This window comes from Perissodus microlepis, chromosome 12, assembly GCF_051167445.1.
Source record: "Perissodus microlepis isolate ML-2025 ecotype Zambia chromosome 12, ASM5116744v1, whole genome shotgun sequence".
NCBI lineage: Eukaryota > Metazoa > Chordata > Actinopteri > Cichliformes > Cichlidae > Perissodus > Perissodus microlepis.
In genome coordinates, this window is record NC_140472.1 from 10914668 (window position 1) to 10929052 (window position 14385).

The 14385-nt window shown below is 39.5% G+C and overlaps 1 protein-coding gene across 4 annotated transcripts in view; it reads right to left on the reverse strand.

Annotated features, from left to right (window-relative positions):
* The window catches only part of ncor2 (nuclear receptor corepressor 2), a 90121-nt gene that overhangs the window by 52617 nt on the left and 23119 nt on the right, over positions 1–14385 (reverse strand). For all 4 annotated transcript variants that reach the window (XM_084946870.1, XM_084946869.1, XM_084946865.1 and 1 more), the window contains exons 4-6: positions 10949–11126; positions 5888–6070; positions 1200–1313 (exon numbers count right to left, since the gene is read on the reverse strand). In XM_084946870.1, coding sequence (XP_084802996.1) covers positions 1200–1313; positions 5888–6070; positions 10949–11126 — 475 coding nt within the window. The remainder of the gene's footprint in view (positions 1–1199; positions 1314–5887; positions 6071–10948; positions 11127–14385) is intronic.

Sequence of the window (14385 nt, forward strand, 5' to 3'; positions counted from 1 at the left end):
AATCAGGGTTAAAACTTTACACCTTTACGATCAATTCTTCATTTTTGGTGCCTTGAATGTGCCAGAAATGTTGACAATATTGAAATTTGCTTTGTTAGCAAACAAGTAGTTGTTTACCTGTTCCTAAATCCAGCTTCTTTTCCTGAATCTGGGGGCACAGTGAAATGAAAGGAGGACTTCCCTTCTTAAAAGGCCACTTTATTAAAAAATAAATAAATAATAATAAATTTTAAAAAATGGAGGTGCAAACCTCCTTCCAACCACTAGAGGGACCGAGAGCACAGAGAATCACTTCAAATATAGACTTCTGTACACAACATTCTCTGCAGCACATAATTATTGCATTGATTTGGACTTTTAAAATAAATAAATAAATAAGACTGGCCACATTTTCTAATGAATTTTTTATTTTTGCTTCATTTTTCTTTTTGGAAAGAATTGAGAATTTGCATAAACAGACCTGCATAAAAGACACAAGTGCATTTGTATCATTTCCTGATATGTGTATGTTTTTTGTTTGTTTGGGTTTTTTTGCATGCGTACACCTGTGATTCATCATACTTGCTATGCTGACCCTTTAGGAAGTCGTTCTGCCTTGCCTGACATTAAAGACTAGAGAACGGGTATGAGATGCATCTGTGACACTCACCGTCTCTGTTACACAATTTAGGGTTGGGCTTTGTTTCAAGAATTTAATCAAATAAGGTATTTAAAAACGACAGATCACAATGAAAAGAAAAACTTTTGATTATGGTGTAAGTGTATTAATGAAAATCACAAAAGTACTATAGACTACTTGTATGTTATGCGGTTTCTTTAAAGCTACACCTGCTGTGCAATTTAGATTAGCTTACAGAAACTATTTTCAAACTCTGAGCAGCTTCTCATCTCTGACATTAGAACAAAATTAGCATACATCACACATCAGAGAATGTTCAGAGGACAGCACAACTTAATTTAGGGGCTTATTGTGCACCAGCCAAAAACCACCCAAACATGAGGAAACGGTTGCCCTCCTCCACTATTATTTACTTGTGCTGATAAATATAGTCAAAATGAAGTGAAACTATTTAAAATGCAAGGTGCGCGTGTGTGTGTGTGTGTGTGTGTGTGTGTGTGTGTGTGTGTGTGTGTGTGTGTGTGTGTGTGTGTGTGTGTGTGCGAGTGTGTGTGTGTGTGTGCGAGTGTATTCCACTGACCCTGTTCTCATCGTAGATGATCTGCACCAGGCTGCGGTGCTTGGCCTCACTTGGTGGTGGCGAGATGGGTCGCTCCGGCTCATGGGGCTTTGCGGCCTCCTCCTCCAGCTGTTGCTGTAACGTGCGTGTAAACAAAGATGACAGTTAATGCTTAAAATAGGGCCCTGGACTTCAAGGAAGACCTGCAGCTCACAGGTTTCTGCTGTGAGGTTAGACAGTGTGCATTAGATCAGCTGTCCTTCTCTAGCTCTCCAACAGGGACAGCATTAACTGTCCTATTTACTGTAATAGCTATTAGCTCCCCAGGGTCTAGTTAATCAAAGAGTTACCAAAACAGCTTGTAAACAGAGCCAATGCCTGGTGTGTAGCTTGAACATCCATTGACTAAAAAAGAGAGAGACAGAGACAGACAGAAAAGAGCGAAATAATGACATGAACATGTGGAAAAACAACACCAGACAAATACTGGAACAGAGGAAGTTCTTTAACCTACTAGTCATCTTGGCAGGTGACCAAGCTTTACTTGTGATTACACTACAGAACCAGAGGACTTAAGGAAACTACTGTGGAGCATTTTGGCATTCAGAAAGAAGCTAACCAGTTTATAGAAAGAAAAGCAGAAATCATAAATGGAAAAGCAAAGTGTAAATGCAACCAAAGGGGGACTGCTATTCAAACTGTGCATTCTACCCATATGTGGAAGAGGCTAAATGTACCAGTCAGGATAATTAATCCGCCCACGCTTTATGACACCAATATGCAGCATGTGGACACAGCCACTTCCTTCTGACTTTGAAAACGGAAGGCGACGATGAGCTTAAACCTATTAAAACACTTTTAGACACTTAAAACACGACACAGAAAGCTGGAGCTTAACACATTCACTTTTAAATAGGACATGCTGCATATGTAGAATCGACCTATGAACAACCATTTTCCTTCTTATTATTCAGCAGTGCCAGTCATCCAAGTCTGTGTCTAACAGTGATTTGCTAGTTAGCAAGAAATTAACCGTTAGCCTGTTCTTAAACTCCAAATACTTAAAATTACCTGATTAAATTATCCAATCACAATTTAGTTTTCTGTCCTCCTTCTGAGATATGTTAGGTAGTGCTTAAACTCTGAACTACTAAACCATAAGAACAAGTATCCAAATTAAACTTGTATCAACAGATGAGATGCAAGGTGGAGAAAAATCTGATTACAAGGACTGTTGCATTTAATTTACTGCTTCTTTTCAATCGCTACATTGAAAGAGTCAGACCCAAGGACAGACTTTCAGTAAAAGCTTGACAAAAATCTAATTCAGCAGCAAGTATAGTCTGATACTTATAAGAAACTCAACTTAAAAAGCATCATAAGTCTTAATCAGGTAAATGTAAGACCCAACTACCCCCCCCCACTCCCCCGTGTTTACAGTAATAATAGAGCTATCCACCTCTAGCTAAAAAGGAAATGTGCATTTCAAACACTGCGCATGAAGTACATTGACAAATATCACAAAACTATCAGCACAAATCTAACAGAATTAAGTACGTACTAAAAGGAAAAACATGTTTCTCTCTTATTACAGCAGGCAGGAAACTAACATTTCTGACACCCTCCCAAAGAGGTGACAAGTCTATAAAAGACACAAAAGAGAGCTGAGATCTTACTTCCTGTTTACCTTATTTCAATAAGAATCAGTCTATGGGTCTGAAAGATGGAGACAGAAACTGGAGAAGTGTACTCAGCTATAACTAGTTATCTGGAAGAATAGACCAAGTGCTGCTGACCATACAACGTATCTACCAGTTAAGTCAGCCACGTTCCCCTCCCCACTCCTCCTTCTGATCTCCTGACAGGGGCTTCAGAAAGGGGGGAAAGGCAGCCACCAGAGGATCTACTTGAGAGGAGTATAAGATGGATCATCTTTTGCCATTATAGCCCTGGATAAGAATCTGGTGAGGCAAACAGACATCCCCACAGAGAGCCCCCTTCCCTGTTCAAACCCACCATGAAGTAAAATAAAATAAAACAGCCATCCTGAGCTTGGCTGACATGAATCATGCTGGCTGTAACCTAAACCTTAACCGCCACCCATTCACCAACTCTGCCAAAACCTTTTAATAAAGTTTTAGCATGCCACCTAATTAGTCCAGATGTTTTAATGCTCAAAGAGAGCCGGACTGTAAAAATATCCATAAAAAATACTGTGTGTATTAAGCGACGATGATGAGGGGAGGGATCTTGATTTATGCTTGTGAGCAGCTGAGTTTAGATTCTCCATCATTTAAAAAGGTTCGACACCAAGGTTGAAATCCAATAGCTGGCTTCATTTTGGTTCTTGTGGTAATTTGAAAAAAAAGAGAGAAAGGAGGCAGTTCTCAGTTTCAGCAGTCGTGTTGTTCATGCCAGCAAATTTTACAGCAATAGTTGATTTATGTTAGTGTGGCAAAAACAGGACAAACTAAAGGACATGTTGTGATGAGATTACATCAGCGGTGACACCAATGAGGTCTCAGACCACCCTCATCTCTGATGTCAGGGCCATCATTTTACTGTCAGCTTGACTGCGTTACTTAGGGCGCTGTGCAAAAGTTTTGAGCCACTCTCATTTCTGTATTTTTTCCTTCCAACCCAGACTTTCTTGTATTTCTTTTTATTAAAGTACTGTTGAGCAATAACTCTCCAGACTTTCTGAGGGTCTTTCAATTTGCTGCTTTTTCACTCCTGCTACTTAGCACAGACCTATGAATCACTCAAGCATAAACCAGGAACTTAACTCAATGGATGAACCAGTATTGTGTCATACCTACAACTTTGCAAAGAACCAATTTTAAGAACATATTTAGTCAGTTTGTTACCAGCATCCAGTTTGTCAAACATAAAATTGTATTTTTTGCACAAAAAACTTAAGTAAAAGTTCGGCATATCCCAGCAGTGTGCCTTTTAAAAATTGGAGGAAACCGGAGAGCAATGCAAAATCATTTTAATACAACAGAAGAGCTTTTACTGTCCTTCAAGAAGCCTGGAGAACTATTGCTGAAGACTACTTAAAGTAGAAAGCCTGCCTAAAAGAGTTCAGGCTATGTTGAAGAATAAATGTGGTCATACCACTTGTACCTCAAGCTTGTTCGAGTTGTACAAACTCTCTTTGCGTCATATACTTTCCACGCATGTTTTCATGTTTCAATAAATCCTACACATCTTTCCTATTTTCATAACGAAATATGAAAAAGTGAGCGGTGAATAAAGGCTTTTACACGCTACTATAAACAGAAACCACAGACACGTAAACATAAACATCTGGCAAAGTACTCAAACCTATTTTGTGGTAGCTCTCGTTACAGCAGGTGTCTCCGGGAGTACATGTGACACACTTTCACAGGGTTAAAACCGTACCCCACACAAACTATCACATGTATGTTGAAGGAACAATTTCAGTAAAAAGAACAAGCTTGGCCATACAATTTCATCACTGATCATGGAAGGAAGCCAAAGGGGAAGTGGTGTGGTCAGCATACAAGTGGTGAAGACAAACACAAAACCTCACCATAGTCTCACTCCTCCCCCAGAGAAGCTGTTATATATAGCTCCATATACATTTTCAACTTACTTGTGTCCCAAATTAAATAGTGAAGAGAACTACGCCTGGTGTAGTTTGTGTATATAATCACTGCACATCAAGCAAAAAACAGCTACAAGCTCAAACGTGGTGATTACAACACAGCAAAGACTATTTAAGACTTTATTGCTTTGATGCCAACTGAAGCCTGGCAGGGAAAGTCACACTGGAAAACCAATTATTTCAAACAAACACGACAGTACACTAAGAAAACTCAACACAGGCGTATGCAAGTGCTGGCGATGTCTTCTACAAGCACGACAAACAGTTCAGTACTTTTTTTTTTAACCCAATTTCAGTGTGATTTATTAGCATGAATGCAGGATGACTGCACATGAATGACATCACAGCAGTTTCTACTGATTCTTCTACGCACAAAATATCTCACCCACACAACTGATTATGTGTGGAATGTTTAACTTAACTCACATGGATACTGAAAAAATTTAAAGACTCAAAATGAGTTTTCCCAAAATCTTTAAATGGTTATAGAATTTTCTTTAAATGAAAGCAGAAATGTCTGCCCCATGTGATTATCATGCCAGCTAATGTGTTTAAAATATTTCCAGGGTTGCTGTGGCAGCAGAAGCAGCAAAAGAAAGAGATAGCTAATGAAGAAAGAAGTAGGTTATGAGGAGGAGGAAAAGGAAGAGGGCAGCAGCCAATATGCTGTTTTGGGAGCTAGAAGAGCAAGTAAAAGCGACATGCACACGGCAACCCACCACGCAGTTACCATCACAAACAGAATCCACTTTTGTGGGAAACCCTGCATAATTATTTACAGTCTAATTTTAAGTTTAATGAAACTATATTTTGTAATCTAGGAAGGTAACAATGATTGCAATATGAGACATAAATGTGTCATACTGACTGAAAAGGAAAGAATGTGAAGCTTTTTCTTCATTGCTGTACAAGATAAACTATTTTGCAACCTAGCTGGCAAAGACATTCTTGGAACACGTGTTCCCACTGATTAAAATCAGCTTACAACACTTTTGTGACGCTAGTACATTCATAAGATGGCAACATTCTGTAACCAGTATATCCTCAAAGTTAAGAGCAGAACTTTACATATACACACCTGTTTTTTGCGAAGCTTGCAAATCTGCTGCTCCACCATGCTGATCTCCCTGTCCACACGGTCCATGTTCTGAATCAATTCTTCCTTGGAGAATCGAGCTGGAACCAGCTCCAAGTCAGGATCCATATGGACAGGACTTACAGGGGAGATGGGCTCCAGCTTCCCAATGGCGCTTCCACGATCCTACAGAAGCACAACAGAGAGCGCAGTGTCATGATTAGATGTAAAACATATAAAAGATGTAAGAATGAAGCAAATGGGGTTTTTGTAGTGTGACACGTGTATACAATGTTATAGCCAGAAGGTCAGAAAAAAAGAGCCCTCACAAACAATAAGCATAAAAGCTGTTGCTAGAAGCTCGTAATAGAGAACGACCTTGTAGGTTTCCTCCCACGCCTTCCATTTCTCAAGGCCACTCTATAAGAAACATCATCCAAACAGTGCGTGTACCCTTTACATCAATAGCACATGCCAGTGAATAAATGCCAGCACATTGGCTCCGTGAACACACAGATTCTCTCACCAGATTTAGGCACAATAGAGACTGTTTAAAAATACAAACTCACTCCATTTTTGTTGCTGTGACGACACTTTGGGAGATATCCGATTGGTAGTGGGTGTGCGGGAGGTTTAAATTCTGGTGATACTCATTAACCAGCAAAGTAGAAATGATGTGAGTCAGTCCAAAAAAAATAAATAAATAAAAATACAGAGGTATCTCCATTAACTGAGCAGCGTTTGTGGCCCTGCACTGGTATCCATTTCTGTATCTCTTTGGCTACACAAAGAGAGGGACTGCGGGAATTCAACTCAGCAGCAGCTACAGAATTGCAACAGTGTGTAGCCGCCCACCAGCACTTAAGAAGAAAATAATCAAAAATAAAAAGCATGGATGACAAGCAGAGAAACAATAACAATAATGTCACACATTTTATACCGGTATCCAAAATCGTTTTTATGAATTCAACATATCAGGAAAAATTCACTTTTACTATTTTATGCATTCATATTTTCTTTAAAAGCTGGCCTGCTGTTTCCAGATCTGCTAACACCCTCTTACATTTTCGACAATGCCCCCGCACAACTTTGTTTATATTAGACTAACGGCTGAAGCTACAGTGGGAGGTTTACATGATCACTCATGGTCTCACTGTTTTCTTTTTTTAGACCACAGATTGGCTTTCAAACAGCACAAGCAGCTAATATTAGCACCCCACAGCGCTGAGTGCAGCGAGCTACTGTGAAAGCTCGTCTGAAGTCACTGCACTAGAAAACCACTTGACACTGAACTGACAGAGTTAAGTGTGTTACGTTAATGATATTAGTTTATTGCTATATAGAGAGACAGTATGTCAAGCCTCCGTACTGTTACTCCTCTGGCTTTCTGCCGTAATGGAAATACCAGTCCTTAATGTGTGCCTCTTGGAACTGTATACAAGTATTCACGGCATTTTTTGCAGCCAAAGGAAAAGAGAGAAGCAGGGAGGGAAAAAAAAAATCTCTACAGTACTTTTATTCTCTGTGCACACAAACACAAAAAAAAATTGTGTGATCTCTACACCAAAGTTTTGGCTATGTGGACAAACACCTTTGTACACTCAAACTATTATAACTGCCTGAAAATGCATTTTTTTTACTGTCTAAAATACATCAACAATTATTAGAGAAAGAAAAAAAACAGCTGGCTGTCATTTCTCAATAACAATTGGGCCAAAGATCTGGGTGCTTGTGAATGTTCCTACTTTTTGAATATATGCACACATTTTAGTGTTTATCCAGCTTGGGTTTTGTATTGTGTTATTTTTAAACGTTTGAAATGAAGGTTACGTAAGTAGGCTAATCTGGACCAGGCAGGTGGCATTACAGCCCTGCAGATCTGCTGTGACTGAAAATGTCAGTGCCAGAGGATGCTGAGGCGCTGTCCTTAATGATGAAATCCTAGGATAGCCCTAACAAAGCACTCACCATATATAGCAGTAAACTACAGGACATACTCATGTTGTCCAAAAAACATCTCAACTATAATAACTTTCAACAGCTGCAAACTAAATAGTTGAGTTAGAAACCTTGTTTATCCAGATGGGATTTGATGATATGACAAAACTATGAAGTTTAAACCACTACACATTTTTCAAATCAACTTCTCCCTCTGATTTTGCTCCCTACGCTATCCTTTCTTTGGTTAAGCGGTACGTCAAGAGTTCCTAGACCTTTGACATTGTGTGAAAAGGTCACAGTTCAATCGCTAAGCCCAGTCCAGTATAGCTTATAGTAGGGCTGCACGATTAATCGTTAGAAAATCGCGATCTCAATTCATACTTATGTGCAATCTCGTTTCCAAATGACAACGATTTAAATAAAAAATAAATAAAATAAAATAAATAAAAAAAAAAAAAAAAAAAGACGATGACGACGATTGTACCGCATTTTGATCCGGGACGTAATCTGCATGAAAACAAGCGCTCACTCTTCCTGCTCAACAAATGACAAGGGCGGAGCCTTATACCACGTGATACAGAAGCTGTGCCGTGTGATGCTAAAATTAGCAGGGAAAAAACAACGGAGAACACGTCAGGGATGACAAGAAAGTGACAGGAGAAAATCCGTCCCGGTCAACCACCCAAACATCAATAACGGGAACCTTATACAGCGCTTCCCTATACCCGTCGAACTCCCACAGGCACAAAGAAATTACGGAGGCTATTACTTATCACCTGACCAAAGATATGGCTCCCATCAACACTGTGCAAAACGAGGGATTTAGGAAAATGATCAACACCCTAGACAAACGCTACACAGTGCCGTCCTGCAACTATTTTTCTATTGTTGCACTACCTGCTCTATACACGCAGTGTCGAGCAACGGTGGAGACGGAATTTCAAGCAGCACAACATTTTGCGGCAACCACAAAACGTGAGACATTTGTTGTTTTATGTTTATTTATTGTTTTTATGTTCAGTCTCAACTGTTACGAAGTTGATGTGCAGTTAATAAGTGCAATAAATATTTATATTGGAAAAGAAAATCGTGAGAGAATCGTGATCTCAATTCTAAGCCAAAAAAATCGTGATTCTCATTTTATGCAAAATCGTGCAACCCTAGCTTATAGCTTAACCGTTTCACACTCTTCAGCATGATGTGAAGCCTCCTGTTCTCGTGCTAAGTTCAGGGTTCACTTTCTCAATTCTAGATTGAAAAAGTGCTAGAGTCAACCTACTGAAACCGATGTGACTGAAACATGACTTTCACATATGTCAAAGGTGAATGTCATTATAATACTTTGCACCTAATATAACACCAATGCCAAACAGCACTTGGTTTAATTGGATGCCCTAACAACTAACCACTCTATTCATTCACAGATGCTAGCAAGGCTTAGAGTATGGTACAGCCCACAAACACAATCCTACTAATGCCACCACGTGTGCAAAAGCCAAATCATATCATTCCCTCCTCCTTCAAAGCAATCCCGGTTATCAAAGGTGCGTCAAGCTAACCAACATATTACTGCTTTCTGTGATAAACCTCAGAATAAAAGGATTGCACACACGCAACAGAAGCAGAAACCTTATAAGAAAATACTCAAACAAATTTTTCCAATACCCAGTAAGCCTTTGAAAAATATCATGTGGAGCAATGACACTGTTTTTCCTTCCCATGTACTGTCGAGACCTCAAGTAAAGTCACTGAATGCTCTCAATGGGAAAACCACAGCACACGCAGTGCACTTCTGTATTATACACAACTTTGGCACCAACGGGAGACCGGCATTAATCTGCCAGGAGAGAATGGCTGTCATTCAGATTTTTTTAAAGACGGGAGAGAGAGAGAGCGAGAGAGGGGAAAGTGCATTAGTCAGCTTTGTCACATGTGAATTCCTTCAGTGCCATAAATATTTCATAACATCAACAGCAATGCTCATTTTTAAGCCATATAAGGCCAGTGAACTCTGAGATCATCCCTGTAAAGATGATTTCTCCTAATGTCTCACTCTTATGCTCCCTTATATTTCATTTTCTTTCCAAAAACCACAAATTCAGGATGATTGAACAATGGTTTACTGTAACATGCTGCCTTTGTCCCTCTGATTCTCAGTCCATGTGAGTCATGCTGCAACCATCAGCTTTGTCTGATACTACTGGCCTACTCCCTTTTTACTGTTAGTTTTTTACTCTTATTTTCCTCTATTACCCTTTATCTGCATCTCCCTACATCTGCCCTTTGCCTCATTTCAGCCGCATCTCCCTTTCCAAATCAGTATCATTAGGTGCACTTGTTCCACACAGTGACTGCATCTGACATCACTTACATAATGGGTTTCCAGCCCTTGACGCTCTAAGGGGGAATTGCTGGCATTCCTGAATGTTTCCCTGCTAGCCTAAGAGTCTATGTCTTTTTTCCCCTGCACCGTCTGTTATTGTTGTATCTATTTACCATTCCTTGGCTGGCTGCCTCCCCTGGCAGTTCGAAGCACTCTGTGTAAAATCAGGAACACCTCCTCATCAGCAGCTCTACACACCAGCAAGTCGTTTTGATCTGTAGTTCACACAGTTTCGTGCTCAGTCTTTTGAAATCTAGGTCAGCTCTATTATTTATTAATTGCTGTTTCACAACTACCTTAGTCTTCCTACTGCTGCTCACAGAGAGCCAGCTTAGCTACAATGCTGAATCTCTCTCTACAACCTCGGCTGTGTGTCTAATAACATCCTCTGGGGCTCTGAAGGAGTCAAATAAAAAACAGATTTCTAGGATGATTTTTTTTTGTGTGTGTGTGTGTGTGTGTGTGTGTGTGTGTGTGTGTGTGTGTGTGTGTGTGTGTGTGTGTGTGTGTGTGTGTTATTTTTCAAGGAAAATCATAATTGTTGAATATCATTTTGGTAATACAGCAAACTCCCAAAATACTGATTGTGTTAATTGAAAAACTTTGTTGTACATCTAGCCCTGTATTTTGCATTTAGCATGGCTTTCTTCTATTGTTATTAGCAGCAAAGTCAAGGACAAATGTTTTTTGTTTTCATTCGCTTGCTGGCACTTTTACTGTACTTCATACCAACTACTGACCTTTGTCATGTCCTCAGGCCCTCCCAGAGGCAATGGCGGGCGGTGGGATGAAGGCCTCATCACAGACTCTGGTCCCATCTCTAAACGAGGCCTTTTGATATCTGCATACTCCACCTCTGATTGGCCAGTGGGCTCTGTTAGGTAGATGTGCTCATAGCGGATATGCTGCTCCTGTCCTCTGCAAAAGACCAAAATAAAAAACAAATGCAGCAGATAAGAAAAAGTACAAAATGTTATAGAAGGAAAAAAAACAGATACTGATGAAAAGCAACATTTTTCTTGACATCTTGTTCTTGCACAGACATAGTGACTCCATCTTGAAACGCACAGGACCAATGATACTGTTAAAGTCCAGGTGCCACATACGAAAGGGCACTTAAAGATGTCTTGGTGACTTAGTGCCTTGTTGGTTTTGTGTTAAGTGAGTACAGCTTATTTATAAGGGTAATTTGCACAGACATGAAGTCAAAGTGCTCTACAACAGAACAGTATAAAAATAAATACAACTACTGGAGAGAGACACAATAAAACCTGCTCTATACCAGATAATTAAAATATAGTAGCAAGACAAAACCACGGAATGAAATAGAACTACAGTAAACAATTAAAGGCAGTTAATATCAAACAGAATCTCTTGCTCTCCTTTTAAAAAAAACTTACAAAGTTGGCAGTCATAAAACCAGAGCGAAAGACTACTCCATAACTGCCACTGAGTGAAGGCTCTGTCCCGCTACTCTTCAGTTTTAAAACCTCATAATTCCCACATCCACTTGGGTTCAACTGATGTATATTTTATAAATAGACTGTGAGGGCCCATGTTGAACAATCCAGAAGCTTGCCCATGTTTTGTGATCATGCAGACTCCGCAGAGAATTTACATTAAATGGCACCAACTACACATCGGCCCAAAGCTGGAGCTAGACCATTTAGTGGTCTGTATACAAGCGTTTTGAAATAAATTCTAAAATCCACTGAGACCAATGTAAAGTATGTATAAAATAAGGGTAATATGAGCTTGCTCCCTAGAATATGTTAGTCTGCCTGCGCCATTTTCTCTTGAATATGAGAAAGATGGGTCATCTAACCCAGTAAACAATATCCACAATCTGTGCAACAATACTCATGATACCCACTAAAGAAGAAAATAAAGAAAATTCAATTTAATTTTTAAGACACCAAATCCTAACAACTGTTGCCTTAAGGCACTTCATATTGCAATGTAAAGCGCCCACAATAACACATAACACAAGAAAACAGAAAACAAAACGAAATAACAGACCCAGCACTGAACCCCGCATGTTAGTAAGCCATGGAAGAAGAGAACTTCAAGCTTCAGTTACAGTCCAAACTGGACTGACTGAAACTCTCTGAGAGTAACTGCAAAGGTATGAAAATAATTGCCATCTAATTTATAAATGCGGAATGCAAACATGTTACCATCAGTCTGAATGAGTCTTTATCAATAAGCACAACTTATTCTCCACTGGCTGCCAGCTGGTTGTGTTCTGTATTCAAGTTCTTATATAAAAGGAAGGTTGCTAACCGCAAATGTAATAGAAGTAAATTCACATTTTAACTATGTAAACAGCAACACATGTGATTTTCACTGATTTGTCACAGTTAATTGCTGTATAATCAGAAATAGATTGCATGGAAATGCCAGTTTGACCCCATATAATTGCAGAATGAAAGCAGACCATCTTATGGCAACATTATAGGCTGGTTTTAGAGCCAGTGTTGGAATGCTTAACAATCTCATTTTGCATTGTTACAACTGTTGTCTTTGTTTTAGTTTCCGAACAACGCACTGCATTATGGAAACTGTTAACATTGCAGATGTATGGCAATTCAACTGTGCAGGTGCTCATCTGTGATTGGTGTGCTGATGTACAGCTCCTGGGTGACCGGTTCCAGCCTGTGAACCCACCCTATACACAGAGCCCACAGAACCAATGGCGAGAGAGGCTCACTTGCTTCCCTGAACACCTAAGTATGAGTATTGAGAATGAAGTGGTGTTTTCTTTTCTTTTTCTGTGAGTTAATGTACATGGGCATCGGAGCTTAGCTTAGTTTTTGTTTATTATTTTAGCCTCAGCTCACCCTGAAGCGTTGACACTCCTGTTTTGTTGTTTTCCCCTTCACGTTTTTGGAAATAAAAATGACATTTAAGAGAGATGTGGTCCATGGTCAAAAATGATGCCATCAGTTAACGAATTTGAGAGGACAACACTAATCCTGTGGGCTAGAGACAAGACTCAGAGCAGGCTTGTTTTATCATGATGACCTAATTAAATCGCATTTATACAGACCACAACAAAAAAGACACGTGTAAACAAGTTGACAGTTACAGCCTGAGATCAGGCTGTCCTAAATCCGTCAGCGGGCTTGGCTTGGTTCAAACTGAATCATCATCAAATAATCACTGACTGCCTTTTTTGTTGTTGTAATATGGCAGCATGCAATTGGTTACCCAGGACTGGAAAGTGGAAAAAATAAGGAAGGAAGAAAATTGGAAATGGTGACTCACTGTAACACTAACATTTACAGCAGCATATACCGAAGGTCTTTGTGGGGTTTTGTATGCAGTGGCCACACACATAAAGTCATAAAAGGCTTTGTTTAAAGCTTCGAGGAAACTATGACACTCCCTATACTGCACACCAACAGTACAATGGCTCTGGATGTTTGAGCTTTACTTACACTAAGAGACAATGTGGCGCGATCTAATCATGATATGCTGCATGTGCAGAGGCAGTATAAATCACACTTTTCGCATTCATTAAATTCATTAGTACACTGGGGAAACCAGTAAAAAGGGGGCCTTGGTGTGCAGTCAAATGACAGTTTCCACATGTTAACTGCACTCGCTACTTAGATGTGGGAAATTTTATTAGCCCGGTTGTAAATGGATCTCTGTTCTTACTAGGGGAGCAGTTTTCTCAAATCTGCCCTGAAGGCAGATGCCAGAATGTCAGTGACTTTGCTGCCAGTGTCAAAATGGAAGTAGCTTCTGAAGAGAAGAGGGAAAACACAACCATAATTGCTGGTCCAGACCCACAATGGCCTAGTGTGAGGTTTCTTTATGTGCCAAAGAACATGTAGCCCATCACTGTCTGGAGGGGTGGTGTAACAATCAAGACATTAACATAATCAAAAAATGTGGACATGCATGTTGGACTGAAATGTGTTATGCTTTTTTAAAAAAAAAAAAAAAATTAATAAAATATATATATATATATATATATATATATATATATATATATATATATATATATATATATATATATAAAACCAGTTTCCATTTGAAGACAAGTCTCAAAGATTATGGACTGCAAACGGTAAAAGATAGAGATACATATATAACAAAAACAACCGGAGGGCACAAATATTACCCAGATGGTGTGCGATTTCTCCCCCGGACACAATTTCCTCACTCA